This window comes from Astatotilapia calliptera, chromosome 17 (genome assembly GCF_964374335.1).
Source record: "Astatotilapia calliptera chromosome 17, fAstCal68.1, whole genome shotgun sequence".
Lineage (NCBI taxonomy): Eukaryota > Metazoa > Chordata > Actinopteri > Cichliformes > Cichlidae > Astatotilapia > Astatotilapia calliptera.
Window position 1 is genome coordinate 2,201,212 of NC_137438.1, and position 26,249 is coordinate 2,227,460.

A 26,249-nucleotide genomic window follows, 5' to 3' on the forward strand; every position below is an offset into this window, starting at 1 on the left:
ACCAGGCTGTATTTAAAGGTAAGGACTGCTTAGTGATATTTGATAAAATGTAGTTGTATTTTCACAGGGACATAAAGTGCTTGTCTTACTCCCTTCTTCTAGCTCGAAATTACTTGCCAAGTGGTAAGGACCGTTCATGGTCACACGGTGAGAACATTGGTGTTGACTATGAAGAGATAGGGTCAGACAGGGGAGGGGCCAGTCAGATTTATCAACTCAACCTCCTTAAAGCATGGAGAGAGGCTGAAACCAATCTCTGGTGAGCCCGGTTAAGGAAAGAGATGAGTTGGTGCCTGAGATGCCAAATTCCAACATCCTCATTCCCGCCATTGAGATAACACTCTCACACAGGCCCAGAGAGCAGATGTTGCTGCATTGCAGATGTGTTATACCCCCTGCCCAGCCGAATGACTCTCAAAAAGAAAATTTTGCAGAAAATCAATGTGATCGCTTGGATCACTGGAATTATCATCTCGATATCTCTTGTCCTTCTTTCATTTCAGACGTCTTGAAAACAAGTTTTAACAAAGTCCTGGAGAAGTGCCCAATGCTGGAGGACCTCCTGCTTTACCCCTGGCTCAGATAAACTCCTCTCTGACACAAACACACACGCATACTGAATTCACATCTTGCCATACAAATGTGATACAGTAACCAACTTTCTTTCTTTCAGAAAAAAAGAAAATTGGGAGATTCAAAAATTTCCTCACAGTAATGTTTGCATCAGTCTATCAGACGAATCCCCTCCAAGTCCAATATTTACATCAGTTACAGTGATAATGCTTGGTGTCTACTTTCAGCCACCGCAGTAGAATGCCAGGAATGAATCTCATTGAAATTGTAGTTGCATTTGCTATTTCATTTAATTGTCACACAGATAACCCAACAGCAAACAGAGGAAAACAATGGGCTTAAATACACAGAGGGATAAATGAGGGAATAAGACACAGGATGAGAGCACAGCTGCGAGAAATCACAAACAACAAGACCATGGGGAAGGAAAACTGAAAACACTAACATAGTCTAAGGAGCTTAGAAAGAAAACGTCTGCACTTCTTTAAGTTGCTTGAAGACGTTCAAGCAAAGTTTAAGTTCTTTTCATCCGAGAAGGTGAAACATCTTCAAGCAACTTCAAGTCCAGACGCTTTCTTTCCAAACTCCTTAGACTACGATGACCTAGATGACTGAGAACCTTCACAGACATGAAAACACTAACACAGCACACATGACTATCAAAGTAAAACAGCAAACAAGAGACTTTTACAAAGACAGAGTTGACACAGAGACATGACTGACTGGGGAGAAATTGGGGAACATGGAAACAAGAGTGACTAGACATGACACGTGGGACACAGGGGCAAGGCAAAGTAACAGAAACCTAAAGCCTAAGAATATAACACAAGAAGAAAACAATAAAGAGAACCAAAAACATACATAAGAATAATCAATGAATATAAATGAACAAACACAAAACACTGGGTCACAGACTCACTACCATGACAGTTAAATGTACATAATAAATACTTTAAATCAGATGACAATGTAGCTGACACTGTGTTTATTATAATGTGTGTGGTCAACCACAAATCTTCATACTGTCATCCATACATGAGGTCTTTATACAAATGATGAAAGATAATGAAAGAAACTGTTTAATTGATATGAAATGATTGAATTATATGAAATATTATGGCTTTGTCTGCCAGTGTTTTTCTGTAAACTACTTTGAACTGCTGGCAGTCAGTGAAGTCACTGAAAGGCAAGATTCTATGTTGTGTTGCCGTAGTTTCCAGAGTTTACTTATAAAGCTTACAGAATTCAGTTAGAAAAGTCAAGCATTTGAAGGGTGCACATTTGAAGGAGTATTAACTCAATCTTAGCTCATTACGGTTTACATTTTCGATTTTAAAGGGTCTCCGAAATTACAATGAAAAAGGAAACAAGAAAAATTGCCACTCCAGCCGATAAGAAAGATTCGGGAGATCAAGGTAAGTAAAATAATAAAATCAAATCCTGGTAAAATCCAAATCCTAGAAATGTTGACACTGTGTGAATCATTTTTGGAGCAATTGAATCATATGTTTAATTGAAAATAGCTTTAATACAAGATGTCTAATCAAAGAAAGGTTACCGGTCTTTTGGTAAAATAATGTAATAAGTTTATTCTTGGACTCAACAGTAAAAACAGACCAACAAGTGTCATCAAGATCTAAGACTTAGTAAACCTAGTATCAACTCGCACTGATCAGTTTTTTTTTTTCATCCCAAGATTAAACTTGTGATCATTTAAGCAAAAGCAATTTCAAATTCTTTGCCATCAAACTGCTTCCAGTCTTGATGTCGGGGACTCTTTTTCACCACTGTGTTGTTGTCGTTTATAGATCGTAAGAGCAGGACTGCTAAAAGAAAGGCCAGTCCTGAAAAGAAGACCCCAATGAAAAGGAGGAGGGTCGCTGAGCAGGCTGGTCCTTCCACCAGCTCAGATGTGGTCAAAGGAGTGAAGCGCAAGGTTGTGCAAGATGAAGAGGACACAACAAAGAAAGCAAAGAGGGCTAAACTTCTTGACCATATGAGCGGTGACAAGGAGCAAGCATCCTCCTCGTTGGACTCTGGTAAAGGTAGGCTAATTAGTTGAATAAGGGGGTAGATTAAGTGTGGTTGCTAGGTTTAAGATATTGGTGTTTAGTGTTTGTGTCTATCATCCAGTGAGCTGATGTGCTTTTGGTGTTTTCCACATCTCCAGACTTGAACAACAAACAGGTGTGCGTAAAACATGGCAAAAGAAAGGCCACGGGAGACGACAGAGAGTCACCCAAGAAAAAAAAAAGGAATGTGGACCAGGACAAAAAATCAGTGGCAGACCAAAAACGTAAGTAGCAAGCAGCTTGGGTTTTATATTCAGGGGAAGGGCAAAAGGAACATTTAGGCTACAGAGGAGAGTAATTTGTGTCACAGCTGTAATAAAACAAGATTTGCTGTTTTGTCTGTTCAGGTGAATTCCAAGCCAGATATGTGGAGGAGCACCAGCTCGGAGAAGGAGGCTGCGGAGCAGTGTTTTCTGGCTACCGGATAGAAGATCGTTTTCCAGTAAGTGTTCAGATGATGGTAGTAACACAGGCAGTGACGCAGATAATGGATAATATCGTAAACTGAGACGTCTGCTGTGTTTCCACCTTTCATTATGTCATACTGAGGAAATGCTCACCAATGCTCTGTGTCTTCTAGGTTGCCATCAAACACATTCCCAAAAATAAAGTCTACTGCAAAGTGGCGGTAAGCGTCCAACACTTGAATTAGTTTTACATTACTGGATTGAATGCGGCGTTCCTCATCATCCACTTTGTTGTAATATTTCAGGATGAAAGCGGGAAGATGCTCTCGGTGGAAGTGGCCATTATGGTTAAACTTGCAGGTGAAGCAGAAGGGTCAGTGGGAATATCAGCACCTGTGTCCTTGCTGGAGTGGTTCGACCTCGGCAAAGAGCTGATCCTGGTGCTGGAGAGACCTGTCCCCGCTGTGGACCTGCAAAAATACAAAGCAGAATATGGAAGAACCTTACCAGAGGACAAGGCCAAGGTAGGTTGACTGGGAGAGCCTTAGACTGTACAGCATTCAATCAAGGCAGAAAAGCATTAACTCATTATTGTGTTTTTCATCTTTTCCAGGTCATTCTGAAGCAACTCGTTGATGCTGTAAAGGAACTTGAGGATAAACACATCTTTCATCGGGACATCAAGGGAGAAAACATTCTGATTGAGACCGGCTCCGATGTGCCTCGAGTTCGCATCATTGACTTTGGACTGAGCTGCTTTGTTAAACAGCGATCTCTGTATCGCGTCTTCTATGGTAACATATTCTGCTCCTGCTTTTCACAGATGTAACAATTTGTGTCTTTTGTTTTAGAAGAAATTGTAATTGTGTCTGTTTGTTAGGCACTCCTCTTCACACCCCTCCCGAGTGGTACAGGAGGAGCTGCTACAGGTGTGGACCCACCACGGTGTGGCAAATGGGAGTGGTGTTGTATGAAGCGCTTCATGCACGGCACTTTAGTACCGAGAGGTTCCTCGCAAAGAAACTGAGCATCAAAAAGCGTCTGTCCACAGGTAAGAAAACTTCACACTTCCAGATTCACTGATGCCTTGGATCACTAGAACTATCATCTTCATCTTTTTGATCTTTTCTTTCTTTCAAGAATGCCAGAATTTCTTGGAGGCATGTTTAACTATAGCCCCGGAGAAGCGCCCAACACTGGAGGAGCTCCAGCTTCACCCCTGGCTAAGATAACACACACAAACACACAATTCACACCTTATCATATAAGTGTGATACATTGTGGTAACCTCCTTTCTTTTTTCTGTTGGACAGGAATGGGTCAATCTTAAAAAATAAATAAATAAAAAATTAGCTTTTTCGGACTTCCTGTAACCCCCCCAGCCATCCCAGGAAAGGGGATCTCTCTTTGAATGGGCTTTCCCGAGGTTTCTTCCCATCGATCTGGCCCCCTGGGGAGTTTTTCCTCGTCTTCATAGAGAGCTTGGGCCGGGTCAGGAGCTCCATCAAAACTGTCTTTATTTGATGACATTAAAGTCATCAAATAAAGATGTGTTTTACTTAAAGTAAAATTGGATCAAAATAAAACTTGTTTAATTCATCTTTGCTGAGGATTCTCCTTCATTACTATTTTGTTTTGTTTGGTTTTTTTTTACCCATGGTGCATTTTGACAAATAAGAAAACTGAATCAGGTTAAAGTGTGCACAAAGACAGTCACACTGCAAATGATCTGAAGACTTGCATCTGTTGCTCTAACCCCCAACTAGTTTAGACAGATTTCCAGGTTCTACCAGAGGTTTTTTCCTTCAAGAAGGGAGTTTTTCCTTCCCACTGTTGCTGAGTGTTTGCTCATAGTGGGTTGTAAAAGCATAAAAGTTAATAAGAGGCATTCATAGCAGAGTTATCACAGAGGGAACTATATAGCTTAAATGTACAATTTCTACAGGACGAATTATAACTTCATTATGTATAAAAGCTTCTGTGGATAATTACTCCTATTTGTAACTTTACACAAGAGAAAGTTTGGTGTCACACTATTTATAACAGGTTGGGTTTTGTCCTCTGAGTTGAGCCTTTGGTTGCAGTTTATTGAAGAATTTCCTCTAAAGTAGCTGTTGATAAAGATTTAAAGTCCTGTTTATATACAGAAATATGCTTTAGTTCATGTTTTTTACATGTCTGCCTCAGTGGATCAGTAGAAGATCTGGCACAGGAAACTAGATGATGAAAAAAGGGTACGAATACACATATATATCTATATAGATACAGAGAGAATAGTTTAATATATTCAAAACACATTCTTTTCTTTTATTTAAGCTGTAGCGAGATTCAGCTGGACAAAAGAGAAAGAAAATTATTACAGATTTGTTTTATTAATCATGAATAAACTTTATTATACACAACTCTAAATTTCAGTTGGTCTTAGTCAGATGTGTTTTTAATTAAATCCTGCAACACTGTGCTCGCTGCCATCACTTTATATCTTAGTGTGCAATTCAAATATATACTTATTACAATATTTTTCCCCCTTAACTCTCAACTGGCGTTTTTAAAATGTCTGTGATCATATTTGTCCGTTGACTTCTGTCTGGGCCTCGAACGATTCATCAGACAGGTTGGCAGCCTCCAACTGATGCTCCAGACTTTCATCATCGCCTCTATTCTGATCAACTCTTATCTTAAACTTAGTGATGAACTCATTACTGGCCTCCTTTTTAGGGCATGTGGGCTTTGATAACAGCCGGCTTTCCAGTCGCTCTGCAAAGAAAATTCACAAAACATTTCTTATTTGGTAAGCTTGTTAACACATTTTAGTTCAGTTTTGCTGAAAGTTATAGCATGCATCAAGTAAGAAGCAATTGGTTTTTAAAAAGCACATACATTCCCCAAAACATTTTTATTATGTGCATTTTGGAGAATAAAAGATTGTACACAATTTCCCTTTTTAAAGTAAAAAGATTATTAAGTCTAATTCTTACTTATTCAGTAGATTAAAGTATAGAAACATCATTATTCATAAAATATGCACATTACAAAATTAAAGTTATTCAAAAACTACTCAAGTACTTACTCCAATACTCACATTATTCAAGTAAATGTAATTTTTGCCAATGTAATGTCACATAAAATCTTAATCTGAATAAGGGATTTGAACCCCACTGTCACGGCCAGGGGATCAGCAGGCCGCTGACTAGTAGTGTTCTCTCTCTCTCTCTCGCCAGGGCGGAACTCATGGTGGGTTCACGCCCTCGGCCCACGCCCCTCTGAGGAGGAAACACCTGGGCCTCATCAGTGCAGCCAGCATTTAAGCCAGGGAGTGGCTTCTACTCATCACTGGATCGTTGTGTGTGACTCGCGTCAGTGCAGCCCGGCTCTGAGCAAGTTCTCTTTTGCTTCCCTGTGCAAAACCTCTAACGTGTGTTTCCTTCTGTACATAGATCCCCTGGACCCGACTCTGCATCCCCCGAGCGGTGTTTGGAGAGAGAGTCAGAAGAGGAGCAAGTGTCTTTTCCCTACCTGGATTTCCCCAGAGCCTTTTCCCTGTCACCGCTTTGTATATAGCACTATCCCCTGCACTGTTTGTATATACACCTGGTGGAACTGTAATAAATACTGACTGTGCCTCTGAGTCCTGCGTGTGAGTCCTCAAGCGAACCGTGACACCCACACAGATGAGAGCTTAGCAGTGAAGCTCTCTCTTAAAATTTGAGTTATAAAGTCAGAAGTTATCACTGACAGAGATCCATGTTCTTTTAACATAAGAAAGAATATTTGCTGAAATTGACATTAATCCAAGCCCTTAAAACGCCATTTTGGATTAAGCATTTCCTTTTAGAAAAGTCTTCAATGAGCAGGAAGCTCCAGTACTGAAAAAAGAAGCCAACATCATCTGCTAAACGTGCTAAAAGTAAGTAAGTAGACTCCTATGATCAAAACACATACAGTATAAAAGTTATAGGTTACAGATCTGAAAAGTAAAACAAATGTCAAAGTGCAAAAAGACTTATGGTCCCATAGAAGTCTATTCCATTTGCCTGGAATTAGGTGAACACCTTTGTGACAAATTTAATGGCTCAGTCATTTGTTTCATGTCATATTTAATAAAAGACTGACATGGTGGCATGTGGAATTGTCCATTTTGCACATATTTGGTCATTCTAAGCGTCAGAAGGGGAAAGATCATTCTGGGAATGCCTACTGGCGAAGGATGTGTGACTGACAAGTCCAGTGTGTGAAGTTTAACTACAGTCTAAGGAGCTTGGAAAGAAAAGCATCTGGACTTCTTTAAGTTTCTTGAAGATGTTTCACTTCTCATCTGAGAAGCTTCTTCAGTTCAGAATTTCTTCAGAGAACTGAAGAAGCTTCTTGAATGAGAGGTGAAATGCTCTTCAAGAAACTTAAAGAAGTCCAGATGCTTTTCTTTCCAAGCTCCTTAGACTACGATGACCTGAACGACTGAGAACCTTAACAGACAGTTCTTCCCTTCATTCATCATGCCTGATTTCAAAACACCAAGATGGCAGTCGTGAAAACACTCATCTTGAGTCTTCATGGGACTATGGTGAGATCAGTTATGCCTCTTATGATGCTGTCCCAGACTTCAAAGCAGTATAAAACATGTTTGCAGCCTGTAACAACTGTGCATGCGCTTATTTTTCGTTTTAAGATTTCCGTGTTTAAATCATAATAAGATTTATTTTTAATTTTAATTAACTTGAGGTGAGTCAGATTCTTTCATTCAAGTCACTGAATGAATCTCTTGACATGTTTGGGGGTAGGTGCCTTTTGTAGCATTTTAATGCAATTATCTGACAGATTATATGGTCTACACCATAGGTGTCAAACTCTGGCCAAATTTGGCCCGCAGCCTAATTACATTTGGCCCGCGAAGCCATACCAAATTACTATTAGAGCTGGCCTACTGGTATTATACAGCTAATATATATATTGTTTAGTATTAAGCTTTGCTTGTTCCATATTCAGTTTTTCAGCAAAATGTGTTTGAGTCCATAAGAAAAGATTCATTCTTATATCTGGAGGAATAAATATATTTCAATAAATGTTAAAGTTAGCCCGCGACTTTGATCCAGTTTTGAATTTTGGCCCACTGTGTATTTGAGTTTGACACCCCTGGTCTACACTGTTATTAACTATACTAACACTCTGTTCCAGAAGTCTGTGCTGCAAAGAGGCAAAGTGAATACCGCACCTGCAGGAGTAATGGGGGTCATCAGTCGGTTCAGCTGGATGTTCCAGTGCCGTACCTGTTGACTGGCATTCCTCAGCCTCTCCTGAACCTCCTGGAAACAAAAATCATGCAGGCATCTTCATCAGTGTTGTTTTAGAAGAGCACTAAATAAGATGCTGCTCACAAAGCCAGTCAAAACAAACTTGTTCACCTCCAGACGCTGGTGACTTCTTTGGCGAGATGCCTGCAGATCCTGGAGCTCCTGAGAGGCAGAGTTGAGGGCTGAGGGGGTGTCCTCATCGGGACTGCCATCTGACAGCTCCTGTATGGGGCTGAGGTTTTGCATTGTACGTTGCTGCTCCTGGAGGAGCTGGAAATGTTTCCTCTTTTCATCTTCAGCCTGCAGCAACCTGAAGGAGGGGAAAAAGGGAAGAAGCAACTGAAAATGTTAATACTTCTCATGGATATCTCAGATCTCCATCACAAATAAAATAATAAAGGGCTATAATAAGAGTTAGAAATCCATTGTTACCGCTCAAGCTCCAGTCTGGCCCTCTCCTCCTCCAGCCGAGCCTGGATCTCCATATTAAGGGCAACTTCCAGCTGCTGCTGTGTCAGCTCCAGCTCCCTGATCCTCTTCTTCTGTTGTTCAGCCTCCTTTTCCTTCACCTGCATCTCAGCCTGCATGCTGTCTTTTATCTATGCACACACACACACACACACACACAGCTACATAAACAGATGCACCAACAGAGCGGTATAAACTGACCTATTCCTGAATTACCTTTTCCTGGACTGTCATAACCATTTTTCCAAATCATTAAAGACTAGGTGTGAATTTTATAATGACAGTCAACATTTTGCTGGAGTTCTCAAAGATCAAAGTCAAGGAGAAAAGACTCTGTACATAATTGGTGTCAAGTGGAAAACTTTTTTTTTTACCATCACAGCCTCTTTCAGCTGTCTTTCCAGTTCCAGCTGCACCTCCCTCTGCTTCCTCCGCTCTCTCTCCTCTGCCTCCCTTCGGCGAGTTTCCAGTTCCCGTGCATGCTGTGAAACAGATGAAAGAGACATTGTTTGCTTTGTGTTTTCACCTCTATCCAGCAGGTGACACTAGGCCATCAGCTTCGAGGTTCAACGTATTGTGCTTTCAGCGGTGCTCTTCTTGATAACTTGGTTGAAGTAAGTGGGTATTTGAGTTCATGTTGCTTTCCTTACAGCTGTAAGTAATCTGCTCATTCCGCTTTTGATCTTTGGCACCAACAAGTGATTTTTTCCCAGAGAAGTGCTGCTCACAGGAGATTTCCTCCATTTCAGACCATTTTCTATAAACCGGTTAGATGGTTGTACAGTTTCTGAAATACTCAGACAAGCCTGTCCGACACAAACAACAATGCATGTTCAAAGTCATTTAAATCCCCTTTGACCTTCAGCAGGTCATCTTATTAATGTATACATGCCTAAATGCACTGAGCTGCTGCTATGTGATAGGCTGATTAGGTATTTGACCTAATGAGCAGCTCAACAGGTGTATCTAACAAAAATTTGGCCAGTGAGTGTACAGTGGGGCAAAAAAGTATTTAGTTAGCCACCGATTGTGCAAGTTCCCCCACTTAACATAAGAGTTATGAGTTATAAGATGTGTAAAAATAACTCAGTTGTTTGGTGGTGGCTATGGCGGAGCTTCCACAGAGGCCAGCAGGTGGATGAGGGAAGGGGAGGCAGGAGGAGAGACCCGAGGCGGCCACCAGTCCGAGTGTCAGGTGAACTGAACTTCAGGTAAGAAGTTATGAGCTGCAGTCTATCTGGGTCAGATATAAACCAAGTTTAGGTGGAGTTTATTTTCGTTGTGCTGACTTTTTACAGTCAGTTACAATACCTCATACTGCGTGAGCTAGCATGACAAGTTTATACAGCTGTTCGGTTGCTATGATGTTACTGATAGTGAACTTTATTTTATTCATAAGGTTAGTTAGTAGAGTTGCCAACAGCTCCTTAAAAATGGAATGGTCCCTCATTCATAGAAAATATTACGGGTTTGGTATTGAGCTGAGAAGAGACGCAGTTTGTCCCGGACTTCAGCTAGGATGGAAAAAGACACAAAACTGGAGTTATTCTGTCTTTACGCTGCACAGCTGCCTCTTCTCCTCTCATTATCTCTCCTCTCTCTCCTGTTGCTACTTCAATCATGAAACTGATCAATGATCAGCTGATCGTCTCTCTTGTTTGTTTATCACCCACTTTGAGCCAGAAAGAGGAAACCAGCAGATGTCGCGCTAAACAGCAGCAGCACGTTTAAGCTTGATCAGCTGTTGTTAGAATTTATTTAGTTAGAATGTTTGCTGGAGCCACAGCTGTAAAGCTGCTGGTCATGATGTCGGTTTGGAGATGTGGTGAGAGGGAAACATGAAGATGAAACCAGGAGATGTCCTTACTGAACCATCAGAGCTGAACAGGTGATGGAGAAACAGGTTTACCTTTTAGGTGACATGAATGAGTTGAAGTTATGAACTGTTTCTGAGAGACAAATAACACCAGGATCCTTTTTTTAATGTAGCTGACAGCTGGTAACTGTGCAGGGGCGGGTCTAGCAAAGTGTTGCCAGGGGGCCAGGTAGGGCATTAACAGGGAGAGGAGGGCATAAAGAAATACTTTTCTTTTTTATTCTCATTTAAAATATCTCGCTTTTATTAAATAATTATCTGAATCTTGCGAAGAAAGTTTTTATCTGACGTAAAATGTATAGAAATCATACATATACCAAAAAGACTGTACATCACTGTCACCACAGCGTTTGTTTTCATTCAAAGGCTTTATGGCTTTAATACCTGGTGGGTCGGTCTGTAGTGAAAATGCCCAATTTTTTGTCCCAGTCCAGCCCTGCAGGTTAATACTGGCAGTGTCACCATGCCAGCTGACTGCATTTCATCATCAGCCAGTGTTGTTCTCAATATTACTAAAGTAAGGCAGCATATAAAGTATTTACTTGCTTTCAGGTTTTATTCAAATGTTAGTCTTTTCAGTTGTTTCTCCACTTTTTTCCTGTTTCAAAATCAAACACCAGTTTGTGAGAAGATTATCTTCTTTTTTTTTTTTTTAACAGGCATTGGTTTTGCATTGGAATTGGCTAATTTGCCAATTGTATGTTAAAAATGTTCGTATTTTAATATTCAAAAATGTTTTTGCCCAAAACACATGTGCACTACATGTCAGTAAAAATACTATGCAAATATTGATGTCCTTGAATGCTGAGTAAACACTGACTGATTGTATCTCTTGTACTTAATCAACACAGTATCTAAACACTTTGCACCGTAGTGGTTAAAATCTCATTCTAATAAGGTTACGGTTATTAGGTTTACAGGGTTATTGAATTATGGTTAACGGTTGGTAGAATTGTTTTTAACATTATCTGCCAATTACATCTGCCACCCTTCTCCAAATCTGTGCCCCTACCTGGCCCCCCCCAACAAAAATTTTCTAGACACGCCACTGCCGTAGCTTGCCTCCACCAGTGTGTGAATGTGAGAGTGAATGAATAGTGGCGTTGTAAAGCGCTTTGGGTGCCTTGAAAAGCGCTATATAAATCCAATCCATTATTATTATTATTATAAATACTTTAAAACTAAATATGTTCCCTAAAACGGTGACAGAGCTACAGACCCATGACAGCCTTACACAGGTAGCCAGCAGCTACGACCAGCACTACCTGTGCAGTTAATAAAAGGACAGGTAATGTTTGTCGCGCTGTTGCACACACAGCACGCTCGTTTGTTTCAGTTCGTCAGTTGCAACAAGACAGCTTACCAACGTGTACGTAATAAGCTAATACTCCTGTGTGCTACACACTACAGTGTACGCTGTACACCTACTTACTGGTTTTGTCGCATCAGTCTGTGTCTCTGAGTTAACTTGTGTTTCTCCTGCAGCTCCGGACCGCAAAAAATGCGCGTGCTCTTTGTGAGCTCGTTCCCGGCTCGTAACCAGCGCGTTCTGCCGTCAAGAGTGATCATTGGTTAAATGTGATCATGTGACTGATGCAAGCCAGATCCTTTTATTTAGCAAAACTGTGATTAATAGTTAAATATTATTGTTGATGGGCACAGACAGGACTCCGCACGCACGCACATAAAAAAAAATAATTAATATAAAAATGTTAAGGTTGCCTCAACAAAAGGGCACTTTGGGCACCCATCAGGAAAGGGGCGGGTGCTCAAGCCCCTCTAGCCCCCCCCTCTGCACGTGCCTGCCAGTACGCCTCATCTGTACTGGATTACATCTCCGAAACCACAGACAGTGTCACCACCCAGAAACGGATCACCATGTACCCCAACCAGAAGCCTTGGATGAACCGGGATGTTCGTCTCCTCCTGAAGGCCCGCAACACCGCCTTTAGGTCAGGAGATGCACACGCCTACAGCACAGCCAGGGCTAATCTAAAGAAGGGCATCAAAAAAGCCAAACACCATTACAAAAAGAAGGTAGAAGAACACTTCTCCAACTCCAACCCCCGACACATGTGGCAAGGACTCCAGACCATCACAGACTACAGGACCACCAAACCCTCCCCCGCATCCTCTGATGTCTCCTTCCTCAACGTGCTCAACAACTTTTATGCTCGTTTTGAGCGAGGGAACCCCACAACCAAAGCAGACATGACGCCAGACCACCAACCTCTGACTCTCTCCCCCACCGATGTAGGAGCGGTGCTGAGCAGGATCAATGTCCACAAGGCTGCAGGTCCTGATGGCATCCCCGGGCGTGTTCTCAGAGCGTGTTCTGGGGAGCTTGCAGGAGTGCTCACAGACATATTCAATCTGTCCTTGGCCCACGCTGTGGTACCGGCCTGCTTCAAATCCACCTCCATCGTCCCCATACCCAAAAACTCCAACCCATCTTGCCTCAATGACTACCGCCCAGTAGCACTCACCCCCATCATCACTAAGTGCTCAGAGCAGCTGGTCCTAGCACACTTCAAATCCTGTCTCCCCCCCCCACCCTGGACAACGATGAGGCCGCCTACAGGGAGGAGGTGGATCGTCTGGCTGAGTGGTGCGACACAAACAACCTGCTGCTTAACACCGAGAAGACCAAGGAGCTCATCGTGGACTACAGGAGGAATGCTGACCCACATCCACCCATCCACATTAAGGGGACGGCTGTGGAGCGTGTGAGCAGCTTCAAGTTCCTGGGAGTCCACATCTCCGAGGATCTCACCTGGACGACCAACTGCTCCAAGCTGGTCAAGAAGGCTCACCAGCGCCTCTTCTTCTTGAGGACTCTGAGGAAGAACCACCTGTCCTCAGACATCCTGGTGAACTTCTATCGCTGCACCATCGAGAGCATCCTGACCAACTGTATAACAGTCTGGTACGGGAACTGCTCTGCCTCGGACCGGAAGGCGTTGCAGAGGGTCGTGAAAACTGCCCAGCGCATCGCCGGAGCACCACTTCCTGCCATAAAAGACATCTACAGGAAGCGGTGTCTGAAAAGGGCTGGGAAAATCATCAAAGACCCCAGTCACCCATCACATGGACTCTTCACCCTCCTGCCCTCTGGGAGGCGCTACAGGAGACCACCAGGTACCGGAACAGCTTCTTCCCCACAGCTGTCAGACTCCTGAACTCTGCCTCCTGACATCTGACCCACGTTAAACTCATGGACTGAACATACACACCCCCACAATGGACAACTGTACCCTCAAACACACAATAATAACATCGAGTGAACCACCACTCACAACCACCAGCACTTTATATAGCCTCTGTAGAAACTATCTACACCCTCACTTATCTTAACTGCACTACTGTATAGCTCTGTGTAAATAATCATTCTGTACATTCAATAATCTTTAATCCTACAACTGTTTACAACTTGCATAGTTCCCATTTCTGTATAGCTGTATATCTCAGGTTCTGTAAAGTTATTTATTTCATATTCTGTATAGTTTTTCATATTTATATCCTGTTCATATCCTGTACATAGCTTGTACTCACTACAGCCTGTACATACTTAGTTATAGAATATTCACAACATACTTCATACCGTGTACATTATAACATACCATAATAGACCCATTTCTGTAATATACTTACATATCTATACTATTGCTAATATATATTGTAATATATCTATATCACTAAAGCACTTCTGGATGGATGCAAACTGCATTTCGTTGCCCTGTACCTGTGCATGTGCAATGACAACAAAGTTGAATTCTATTCTATTCTATGTTATTACCTGCTCAAATAAGATTCAGATTTATTAACAGATGTAAAGGCTGTGGTCCAAAACAATCTAGTCAAGGTCAAACCTAACAGAGAACCATTTGCTGTTATGAAATGAAAAACCAGGCCACTGCCACAGAGCCCTAACCGTCAAGAGAGACAGCGCTACTGAAGAAAATGTTTACTGTGAGAATCATTTAAACAAATGCATAAATATTGGCACACGTCCGTGGTATCAATTTGCAGCTCTTATTAGAGCTTCAAACAAACCCACTAAAAGGTATAAAACAGGGCGATTACCCGCCTCTTTTACTTTTATCCCATTCTGAGTGTGTGTTTGAGACACCAAACAGGGGAGAGGAAAGAAAGCAGGGAGCAGATGTGATTTATTTGTGAATAGCTTGAACAACATCAAAAAGAGGTAAGAGCACTGTTGGTGGATGCTGCTCGGGGGAGGGTTCCCGCCTCTGCACGTCTGACAGATGAGCACGGGAACGCCGCTCCTCTTCGCTTCCTTCCCGCGCCACCGTTGTGATCAAAAAAAGTGCTGGTTTCTATACTGCAGTCCATCAAGTACAATTCGAGCAAACACGCCAACTCAGGAGAGAGCGTGCGGTGTATGTTTAACTGTGAAATTAAATGATTAACATGTGATGCTCCTGGAGAAGCAGATGGCATGTTGCATGCCCAGAACATCTTTAAACATTCTGGAAATTCTTTATTTTGTGTTGTCACGGGAAACAACTTGGTTGGATTATTTTACCACAAACAAGGTGCCAGTGCTGCTGACCTCAAACAAAGGAAAAGCAAACAAACCAGGAAGAGGAATCATCGATCAATGACTGCTGAGACGCTTTTTCACCCGTGTTGGGTATTTTACAGAGCTGCTAAACACATTTTATATCAGGTTGCGTCTGACTGACCAATCAGCTGAGTTCTGTAAAATGTCTAACTATCATTTTGTTGCATGTAAAAGAAGAGTTTGGCAAGGTCAGGCACATTTTTATCCAGGATCCATGCTAGTGTTACACAGTCTACGACAAGTTACAGGTGACAATGACAAAACGTTTCCCTTTTCACATCAGCGACTGGAGGACTCGGGGCGGCAGACAGATGAGGTCACAGGAAACGAATTCCAGCTCCAAACTGGACACCGTCACATATCCTACAGAGGAGACGAGAAACACAAGTCGGGAAATCCGGAGGCAGGCTCTCACGCTTAACGAGACATTTCCCAGAAACCCTGCTACCATGAAGCTCGACGCTATATTTTTAGTCTGTTATTGACGTAAAATCAGTTATGTCAGGTATCGATATCGAGCCAAAAACGTGCAGAGTTAAGGACGAGCTGGAAGGTTATCTGTAGTTTACATACAGCCGTGTTTCTTCTGTACAATACTCTGAATCTAATGTTTCTGTGCAGCACTGTGCTCTCATAAAAACATTGATTACTGCCTCAGGACCACCACTACCACACTGCTGTTGTAGACTCCTTACTGGCACTGAAAGCAGGCTGGGCTGTTTTTGCACTCACTGCACATCTACGTTACCACATTAGGTAGAAAGTAGTCCCAGTTTGTGCCATTCACTGAGGTAGTTTCAGCATTTTTCTTTTTTTTCATCTGATACAATAACGCCATCATCACCTGACTTTGGACAGTCCTCCTACACTTTTAAAATTCAATAACTGCTAACCAGTTAGCCATGCCCTTCCCATGTTGCATCTATAAAAACCCTGAAAAATGCAGTAGTCATATTGCACCGGACCCCCACCTGTCCCCACTCTGAACTCCCATGGGCACACAGTAGTTGAGTTCCAGTCTGGCGATGTTTCCAAGCCGCAGTACGATGCCCGCTCCGTACGACCAGCGAATACACTCAGCTAGCTTCTGAAGGTGTGCTCGTGGACCGTCACCTGCACAACATAACATGGAACAATGATGCAGCACAACTTGCACACTACAGATTCATGGCATCATTTCTGTTAAACAGTAACAGCTGATTGAGAAAAAACTTTCCTCAAAAAAATGTAAATAAAATTGTCACGAAGCCCAGATGGAAACGAACTTATTATATCTTACTGTGAAAGAGCCACAAACAGGCAAACGAATCAAAGACAGAGGCAAAAAGAAAAAGCTGAATCTCACAGACGACAGTGTTCACCCACCATAGCTGAGGTTGCAGAGATTTCCTGCGTTGAGAAAGAAATGTGTTCTAAAAAGGTCTCCAAAGCCTCCCTTGCCTGGTCTGAATGGTAGAGGAGTGTAGAGGTGCAGACCACCTGCCCAGTATGCTTCTCCACCCAGGTAGTCACCTAGAACACACAGAGGAACCACAGTGAACTGTCTATTTTTGTTCTTCTGTGCTGCTAAGCTCTAATGTGTATGTGTTAGTCCCCGTAGGGATTCGCCCAGTGAAGCAGTGGGCAGCCACCAATGCAGCGCCCGGGGAGCAGTGTGTAGGTGCTCAGGGGTACCTCAGGGTAGCTGTTCAGTAGAGTCGAACCCCCGACCTTCCGATCATGGGGCAACCACTCTACCTACTGAGCTATCTGCTCTGTATTTGTACTGCTTGTTAATATGCTGCATGGGAGTCCATCCACATTCAGACAGCACAGAGTTACAAACCTGTACCTTTTGGTAAACGGACTGATTCCTATGTATCCGTCTGGTTCAGCCTGTCACATCATTTGGAAACAATGTAACACAGACGTACCGCATTACAATTTAACTAACGTAAGCCTCGTGACAGAAAAACAGCTCACAGTTTGCAGACCGCTCTTTCTCAGGTGTTCAAACATTTGTGACAGAACACTTGGTGATGTCTGTTATCGATGTCACAATGGACTTTACCTTCACTCTGTGGCCCGATGCTGTACATCCCAAATCCTCGTACACTAGTTGGGCCTCCAAGGTAAAACCTGGACAAAATACAAAATGACTTCACCATCAGGCGACAGTTTGATGACAAAATGACAAAAACTGGGTAAAGAAAGCCGTAGGAAAGCAGTTCTAGTGGTAAGTACAAAAGTCTAAAAGACAAATTATAAAAATAATTGTCCTCCTTCATACCAAACTCACAATAAATCAGCTTTATTATATTTCATTTGGAGTAACTGACTGCTCAGAAAGCTCAGTTTACTTGCTGATCTACTGTAGCAGTGCTGGTGAGTCAAAGTCAGACATCAGCTCTTGGAGAAATCAGGCATACCTGTCAGCTATGCAGGACGCCTGTCCTCCAATGGGATACAGCATCCCACCCCACAGAGAGGCAGACAAAACCTGAGGGGACATAAAACGTTTCTTATACACATCACATTTAGTTTAACAGCCAACTCTTTTGTCCCCTGCTGGTTGGCTGACATACACACAGCCTGAGTAATCAAGTATAAAATGACCAAGTGAAACCCTCCATAACACAGATATTATTACAGAATCATACTGAACGGGTCATGTGTGACTTATTTCACTCTTACAGAATCCCAGAAGAGCCGTCTGTTGAGCTGCAGCTCAAAATCCTCCTTCAAGAAGCTGGCGTCTCCTCCAGTGTATCCAGCCAGCTCCTACACATACAAACACACTCGGTTACAATCCTGCAACACACCTACTGATCATTATGATTTCGATGTTGGTAACAATATCATTCAATGGAAGAGTAGTAAAAAAAATCTCACAGCTAAAACTTTACTTTTTTCTTCAAGAACAGAGTTCAGGCTCATGTGTATAAAGATCCTTTGGGGGAAGATTGGAGTGAAAAAGGACCACGGTGTTATATTTAGGAAGACTTGAATCTAGTGATTTATCAGCGAAGGCTCATTTTCTCATAAAACTTGTACTCAGGTCTAAGGCACACCCACTGTGGCAACGCCTTTAGACCTGGAAGAAACGCCCATTTTTCCCTATACGGCCTGTCTGTCCATCGTACCTGACGTATCTCTCAGAGGTCAGGTGAGGCAAATGTGGGGATTGCTACTTTTTCAAACCTAATGTCAAGAGCCAAAAGTGTGGCAGACAGACGTTTACGAGTGTACTTATGTGCGCACACTTACCTGGTTGATGCGAAGTAAGGCACCTCTGCTGGGAAAGATGGCAGAGTTCCTTGAATCAACTGACACAGTGTGCTGCAAACAAAACCAACAGGAGACCTGCTGAACTGGTGCAATCATCAATAATCAATAACTCTCACGACATGATAATAAAGCACATGTTGAAAGGAACCGTAATAATTCAGTGACATACAGAGAGAGCAGACTTCAGTGAGTGTCCACTCTCCTCTCGCACAGCAAAGGAAGCGCTGCGCGCCAGGCAGCCCAGCTCCCTCCATACACCCTCCCACTTCAGCGTGTGGTTGGTCACGCCAAGAGGAAACTGCAGAGAGACACAAATGTTACTCCTTCCCTCTCCCAGTAACTGTCATCATTTTTAATATCGTTTCCACTGACATTCAGTTCTGCAGATACGCCTCTGTCAGTCTCTTTCAAGGAGCTCCATGGAAACTGGCCCGTCACTTTGTACATGTTGAGGGTGAGGCTGAAACAGACAACGGCACATATTTCAACATATAGATGCCTATTGGTAGATGAATGCGTAAGAAACAAGTTAAATGACAAATCAGAAGAACGACTGCTGTCAGAAAATGCCACAAAGCTTTGTGAGTTCCTCATTAAACTAACTCCAGGTGATTTTCCTTTGGCTGTGGCTGAAACCTGTTTGGGGGAAATGGTGGAAAAAACAAAGAACTCCAGTAAGGAAAAACTCTGGTACTGCAAGGTCTACATGATTAGCTGTTCCACTATGATAAGTAACGCTGAAGGCTCATTGTGTCTATAACCTCGCAGAGACTGACAAGTACAACAAATGACCATGAATTACTTTTCATACATCAACTTTTAGGACAGGGTGGAAACTCCAGGCCTCGAGGGCCGGTGTCCTGCAGGATTTAGATCTCACCCTGGGTCAACACACCTGAATCACATGACTAGTTCATCACCAGGCCTCTGGAGAAGACATGTTGATGAGGCCATTTAGCCATTTGAATCAGCTGTGTTGGATCAAGGACACATCTAAGACCTGCAGGACACCGGCCCTCGAGGCCTGGAGTTCCCCAGCCAGTCCTAGGATAATTTCTTCATATTACAGAGAGCCTTTGTGTAGCATATGGTAGTTCGATGGAGGGGTGGGTACAGACTATAAGTACAAACTTTTATGTATATTTATAGATCACCACATCTTAAAGAAGCCACTGTACAGTACGAATGGATTTTAATGGGGGAACCAGACAGGACAGACAGTTTTGCATCAGCATGATTCTCTAACCTCAGCCTTCAAACTGCACAAAAGGTGCAAAACAATTACAACATATCCAGGTTTGAAATGCTCAAAGCATTTGTGTAATGAGGTTTCGAACCAGTCCGACTCCCACTGCCACAGTGACACCTACTGGCCACCTTCTGCTAGTATCACATTTTGAAAATGCTATTCTGTAAAACAATAACACACATGTTGCACAATTCCAAACAATGCACTGACTGTACCGGACTATCAATAATTATGATCAACACATGTTAAACACAGCAAGCTGTGACTATGAGGAACAGTGTGTGACAGCAAATACCGCAGACAGGACAAAATATTAGGCACCTATGAAACTGAAGGTTTTGGTAAAAATTTTCCCGGTGCCTTTCTTGGGATTGAAGTGAATCCAATTGAGCTGAATGCATCTACAGACTCCAGAACAACTGCCCAGATACCAGTGAAGGACTTAGCCAAGTCAGGAATTTAGGAGGCGGTGAACCCTGAGGCAACAAGTACAGTGACAGCTTGGTAGGCAAGTCAGGAACTAATCTTGTGTCTATTTTTCTGTCCGGGAAAGAAAAGAAGACAAACTATGGAATGACAGGAAGTTGTCACATGCGGGGAAAGAAACCAGTATAATTCCTTCAACAAGTAGTCACCAGCAGGGAGACTGTGTGGAACTGATGTGTCTATAAAATAAAGGGAGGCAGCTGGTTTTTCCATCTATGGCTGAAAAGAGGATTAAAGAGGAAAGAGAAACAAAAGCTCTGCCTGGTCATTGAGTGAAGTCCAGTTAAACACCTGTGGTAGATGCATCAATCCCTTCCAAATGGGCAAGCTGCACAAACTTAAAGGGCCTGACAGTACCATCAGTGAAGACAGACTGTGAGGCTGTAGACCATCAATAACTCCACTTCTGCAGAAGAGACACCACCAAGCCAGACTGAAGCTTGCTAAAGATAAGCTGGAAAAAGACTAGGCGCAATGGAAGCACAGCCTTTGGTCAGATGAAATAAAACTAGAGCTCTTTGGCCACAGAGATTCTGCTTATGTTGGGAGAAAGAATGCAGAGGCATGCAGCCAGATGGATACCATCCTCACGGTGAAACACGGCGGTGGGAGTATTATGCTGCAAATGGAAGAAAGCAGTCTTACATATTTGTTTAATATGTGCATTGAAGGACATGTCCTGGTCAAAAATGACTCCAAGGTTCCTCACAGTGTTACTGGAGGCCAAGGTAATGCCATCCAGAGTAAGAATCTGCTTAGATACCATATTTCTAAGATTTTCAGGGCCAAGTACAATAACCTCAGTTTGATCTGAATTAAGAAGCAGAAAGTTAGCTGCCATCCAGGTCTTTATGTCTTTAAGACATTCCTGCAGTTTAACTCATTGGTGTGTGTTATCTGGCTTCATGGACAGATAGAGCTGGGTGTCATCTGCATAGCAGTGTAAATGTATGCTATGTCTTCTAATGATGCTGCCTAAGGGAAGCATGTATAATGTAAACAGAATTGGTCCTAGCACTGAACCCTGTGGAACTCCATAATTAATCATATTGTGTAATCTGCATGAACAAATTGGAGTCCATTACATAGATATGATTCAAACCACTGCAGTTCCCCTCTAAACATCAGGAGGACTAATAATCTTAACCCTGACAGTTTCTGATGCTTGTGAAATAATTCTTTCTCTGTGTGTAAAGTCAAAGCATCCAAAATAAAAGCATGTTTGGAAAAGCTGTGCTAAAAATTCCTGCTCTGTTTAACAGCGGAGTGAAGTGTATATGAACGCAGCTGATTGTAGTTATGGAAGAACATGAGAAAAATCACATAATGTCTCAATTTGTCAAAAAACTGAAAACCTTCTGAACAAGGCTGAACAGAGGATCCGTCTTGGGGAAAAAAAACAAAAAAAAAGAGCCCAACTGAAAAAAACAGTGAAAGAACAAGAACACAAAAGGCGGGATTTTGTGCACATACTTGCGTTCAAAATGTCCGGGTTGGGGCTTAAAGAAAGACAGGCCATAGGACGTCTCCTTGGTCCCATAGGAGAACTGGAAGGTAAGTTTCTCAGCTCGCCCCAACATGTTGGGCAGCTTCAAACCCAGAACCTGAGAGACGTTACAGAGGGTCACAAACACACCTCTGTCAAACAGGCAGCTCTGAGGTATGATAAGTGTCTTTATTAATACAAACTGGGCAAGTTATTCATCACTGTTAACACATGCAGCTTAAATAACATGCCAGCTGTTGCGTCTCTCACCATGCTTCCTTCATTGTTGCCAACCATGGTATTGTAGCTCCCTGTCAGCCTCTTGACCTCTGTCACCTCAAAAGTTACATCCAGGCCATTGGGCAGAGCGTCTGTACCTGAGGTCCAATCAGAACAAAGAATGCTTCTGTCAGCTGAGTGTTTACCACACTATGCAGTCACTTTTACAGACCATCCCTGCTTCACATGAGAACAGCAGGTGAAATCAAAGCTCTGTTCTGGGCTGCAGGTGTAAATCAGTTACCTTCAGATGTGTCGATCAGAACCTCGACGTCTTTGAAGATTCCCAGGCGGAGCAGCCTCTGCCTAGCGACATGAGCTCTTTTCATCACCTGAAAAAAGACCTCTGCAGTTATTTACGGATCTCAGATAGACTCACTGAGACGACCGTGACGGCTTAATGAAAAGCAGAATTATGAGACATACATCAATGAGATTTTTGGCATGGAAAACATCAGAGATCTCATAGCCAAGCAGATCCTCTTTGGTTCTCCCCAGACCCTGGATGTTCACATGCTGGACAACCACCTGTGATCAAGGATAAAAGTCACATCGTCACCAAACACTTACTTTCTTTTAAAAACTGCTACTTTTAATCATGTGTCTGATGGTCATATCCTATTGCATGACCTCGTGGTTGAGTCAACACACTGCATTATGAACTATGGCAATCTTACTGTATCCTACATTCAGTTTACACTTCATACACTTGTATGAAGTGGAGTTTGGTTAGGATCATAACAGTTACTATTATTCTTTGCACTATTGTGGTGCACAACACTTAGTTACAGCTATGCTCAGCACCGTACTATCAAGCATATATACATTTAGGACTGGAAACAGGGAAATCATCTCCAGACATTTCACACAAATAAAACTGTTGTAGCTTCTTAACAATCAATGCAAAGATTTTGTTCAGCTCCTTGAATTAAGGTCTGCACTTCGTTTGCATCTTGACAGTTTCATTTCATATTTTTGGTGGTTCCTCACAGAGCCCTAACCTACAAACAGGCAGCTCGCGAGCCGTTCTGCCTGTCCACGTGCATGCTGCGCTTGTAGCAATGACCCTACAAAGCAAATGAGCTGGCTACATCCAACTGTGACTGTACGGACAACCTGAGGCCTGAGTTTTTGGCTGATCGCGGTCACTTTCTTAAAAGTTTAACTTTTTAGTTGATACTTGGCCATGTTTAATATGAACATCCAAAGCTGCAGAACATACATGACATAAAACAATAAACCATAGAAACATACAACTAGCATGTTTTGCTTTGACAACTACTCACATCTTTGTTTTCAAGGATCTCCTGTTTGGAGTCTTGCCCTTGGTCTGGAGTCTCCATGAAATCTTCAGGGTGGACATCCAAGTCCCGGCCATGCATTGGGAGTGGATCCAGACTCTGCACCGAGGACAAATAAAGTGCATTAATGCAAGGAAGCACAGGATACCTGAAACAAATTTGACTTTTGCAACATATTTAATTGAAAAAGTGTCCATAAAAAAGTTACATTTGCTATTTTTCCATGTCTGATGCTGTATTTTGTATTTTGAAATGGTTTATGTCACAGTACAAGAAGGAAATAAAAAGTCTCAAATTGGAAAAAACCCTTCGTATGACACCTTTAAAAACCAGCTGGAAAACAAAGGCCAAGAGGGTTAGTGGGTGGAGCTTCAGGAAGGAGTGTCTGATGCCGGTGAAAGTCGCTGGACGTGGAGTACTAGCAAAGACAGGAGTCCTGACACGCAGTAAATACGTGCGGGACATGACAAATGAATGACAATACTGGTCTGGGCAAGTACTGGAAAATAATGTTCACACAGGTGTGAATTTTTAGTGTTTTCCTTTAAATACTCGAAGGCGCAAATGTCCCTAAAATATAATCACTATAACCAGGAGTTTTATCTAAAACGTGGTGACAAACCAGCGGAGAAAAACCTGCGTTTCGCCTCGTTACGTGAACTAAAGGCAAAGTGTAACCGTTTAATCAACAAGAGCAATCAACCAGTTTGACGCGTCGCTTTTTATTGTTGTTGGTCATTTTCTAACTGCGTGTGACAGTACGTGAAGTACACATGCTGGTGACTCTGTAGCCTGCAGCATTCACTGGGCAGGGAGGTCATGATATAAAATGCACCTAAAGGTTAGGATGAAATAAGCTTTACCTTAGCATGGACGGTCCCCATTTTAACTACCGGCGCCCCAAAACTCTTCAGTCCACGTCAGCTGCGCTTTAATACGGAGAAACTGGTAAGTGACAGCAGCTACTTTCTCCAGTACCAAACCCCCTTCAAGGAAGACGCCATGACAGTTGCTGGAGTTCAGTGCTGCGTTCGTGTACACCTTGTAATGTACAGAGCTTCAATCAAGGATAACACATTCGGTAAATGTTGACAGTCGGTAAAAGTTGCTGTGGTCATGTATATGTTCGCTGATAATTGAAACTGAATGAAATAACGTAACTTGAACGTTTCAGGTTGTTACGGGGTCGCTGTAATGTCAGTACGAGTTATCAGCTATTGTTTGTACTGTAACGCGAAAATAAAGGCACACTGTTATCCCCACAAAAGACTCCGTTCAGTATTCATTATTTTAGGACATTTTGACAGGTTACATGCGGTAATGTAACAAAAACAATCTCGAGGAGAAGAAAAAGATATGATTACATGATTGTAACTATCAAAGCGAACATATTTCTGGTTCTTAAAGGCGTCACTGTGGCTTCTTCATGTGATTGGATGGAATGCAGCGCTGCTCTGCTCCGACCTGCCTCCTGGAGGTCTGTGCAAGACAGTCAAGCGGACCGATAAAAGACTTTTATGTCATTGGACTTGTCTGCCACGTCAACGAGTCACGTGACGACTACGCACGCAGACGCGACTGCGGCTGTATCTCAATTCAGGGGCTGTGTCCCAATTAGGAGACTGCACGCTTGAAGTACGCGCACTACGCGTACTACGTACGGTGCGTACGAGAAGTGCGGAAGTGAGAGGCTTGTGAAATGGGACGGTCTTGCCTTCGTCGCGCTGTTCAGGTTGCCTAGCAACCATGATACTAACCGCGAGAAATGTCTCATACGGCTTTGTGTGACAGAAATGAAGGAGAAAAAATGTTTTGTTGGTCATTCATTTTTGTCATGACATCACTTTGATTAGTTGAGTATCTGAGGCTGAGACCACAGGACTGTAAACATGATTGTTGGGCTTCCTTTCTGTGCTGAACACTCATTTAAGATTAGTTAGTAAATAACAATTAGCTAATGTTGTTCTTGAGACTAAAATCATCTCCCTGTGGTGATGTAAATATAATATGGACAATATTATATGTATTGTCAGATAGATTGATTAGTGAGCTTGAACTCTGGGTCAGAGACTGAAGTTGCAGTTATTTATATTTCCTGTCACCTTAAATCTTCACTCAAAGACAAGTACCTTTGACAGCAGTGGCGGTCCTAGCCTGTTTGGCGCCCTGGACGAACACTCCCTCTGGCGCCCCACTCCCACACACACACATACATAAAAATTAACGATTGTACATTAACATAAAACTGTTGTCGGAACCATACTGAATTTCACCACAGAAACACACACGCGCGAAGAGAGAGAGTATGCATAGTATGCAAACGACTACCAAACAGCCATCATAATTCGTTGTACATTGAGAACAGGACAAATCAACAACTGACAATGACTAATTAATATTAAAATCTGTAACATAATGTATTGTTTGGAGTTTAGTCTGTTACTGTTACTATTTTTACCAGTTCTTGGAGCAACTGTAACCCACATAATTTCCTTAGGGATTAATAAAGTATTCTGATTGTTTCAGGATACATAACCTGCCATTATCCAATCACACATCTGCTTGCCTGTATCTTTCGTTTCTCCTCCTCTTTTCTTTTTTTCTAAACTGAGCACCTGATGGTAGTGATGGGCAGATGAAGCCCCATGAAGCACTGAAGCTTTTCATCCAATTGGTTCACCCCAACGCGAAGCTTCATGAAGCTTCATTTGCTCTAGCAGGACACCTACTGGACGTAAAAATAATAGCTGGCATGAATTTGAAGAGTGTGGCATTTTGCACACAGCCTGTAAATGTCAACAACAAAAGGAGTGTGTAAAACATGTATATTGTAGTGATGGCAGTATACTGTGTATATTTATAGTGGCAGTATGGAAAATGATTATTTGGAAATGCTTAAAATGGAAATGATC

At 42.4% G+C, this 26,249-nt stretch overlaps 3 protein-coding genes across 3 annotated transcripts; 1 reads left to right on the plus strand and 2 right to left on the minus strand.

Annotated features, from left to right (window-relative positions):
- The first annotated feature begins 1,067 nt into the window (after positions 1-1,067).
- Positions 1,068-6,680, plus strand: LOC145421442 (serine/threonine-protein kinase pim-1-like). The gene is made up of 9 exons (XM_080291776.1): positions 1,068-1,988; positions 2,382-2,618; positions 2,744-2,869; positions 2,993-3,087; positions 3,226-3,273; positions 3,358-3,576; positions 3,666-3,846; positions 3,933-4,103; positions 4,193-6,680. The coding sequence occupies exons 1-9, from the start codon at positions 1,928-1,930 to the stop codon at positions 4,282-4,284; spliced, it is 1,230 nt and encodes a 409-aa protein (XP_080147902.1). The 5' UTR covers positions 1,068-1,927; the 3' UTR covers positions 4,285-6,680.
- Positions 5,416-13,133, minus strand: LOC113009536 (uncharacterized). Its single transcript, XM_080291775.1, has 6 exons — positions 12,117-13,133; positions 9,183-9,290; positions 8,773-8,939; positions 8,452-8,650; positions 8,262-8,352; positions 5,416-5,809 (listed from the first exon to the last, which is right to left on the minus strand). Exons 2-6 carry the CDS (start codon positions 9,183-9,185, stop codon positions 5,616-5,618), a joined length of 654 nt encoding a protein of 217 aa, XP_080147901.1. The 5' UTR covers positions 9,186-9,290; positions 12,117-13,133; the 3' UTR covers positions 5,416-5,615.
- A 1,703-nt stretch (positions 13,134-14,836) lies between these two features.
- samm50l (sorting and assembly machinery component 50 homolog, like) lies at positions 14,837-24,762 on the minus strand. The gene is made up of 15 exons (XM_026147705.2): positions 24,201-24,762; positions 23,323-23,436; positions 22,463-22,564; positions 22,281-22,368; positions 22,028-22,134; positions 21,745-21,875; positions 18,909-18,996; positions 18,706-18,834; positions 18,516-18,587; positions 17,943-18,029; positions 17,678-17,748; positions 17,320-17,387; positions 16,635-16,781; positions 16,241-16,382; positions 14,837-15,632 (listed from the first exon to the last, which is right to left on the minus strand). The coding sequence occupies exons 1-15, from the start codon at positions 24,219-24,221 to the stop codon at positions 15,587-15,589; spliced, it is 1,413 nt and encodes a 470-aa protein (XP_026003490.1). The 5' UTR covers positions 24,222-24,762; the 3' UTR covers positions 14,837-15,586.
- Between the last annotated feature and the right edge of the window lie 1,487 nt (positions 24,763-26,249).

Excerpts from the sequence above, each read along its gene's own strand:
- LOC145421442 (XM_080291776.1), top strand. The coding sequence starts at position 1,928 with ATGAAAAAGGAAACAAGAAAAATTGCCACTCCAGCCGATAAGAAAGAT. Across the intron at positions 1,989-2,381 it reads GAAAGATTCGGGAGATCAAG|ATCGTAAGAGCAGGACTGCT; the intron begins GTAAGTAAAATA and ends TGTCGTTTATAG. Across the intron at positions 3,088-3,225 it reads GGATAGAAGATCGTTTTCCA|GTTGCCATCAAACACATTCC; the intron begins GTAAGTGTTCAG and ends TGTGTCTTCTAG.
- LOC113009536 (XM_080291775.1), bottom strand. Across the intron at positions 8,651-8,772 it reads GCCAGACTGGAGCTTGAGCG|GTTGCTGCAGGCTGAAGATG; the intron begins GTAACAATGGAT and ends CCCCTCCTTCAG. Across the intron at positions 5,810-8,261 it reads GACCCCCATTACTCCTGCAG|AGCGACTGGAAAGCCGGCTG; the intron begins GTGCGGTATTCA and ends TTTTCTTTGCAG.
- samm50l (XM_026147705.2), bottom strand. The coding sequence starts at position 24,221 with ATGGGGACCGTCCATGCTAAG. Across the intron at positions 22,369-22,462 it reads ATGCCAAAAATCTCATTGAT|GTGATGAAAAGAGCTCATGT; the intron begins GTATGTCTCATA and ends GTCTTTTTTCAG. Across the intron at positions 16,782-17,319 it reads CATCGGGCCACAGAGTGAAG|GTGACTACCTGGGTGGAGAA; the intron begins GTAAAGTCCATT and ends TGTGTGTTCTAG.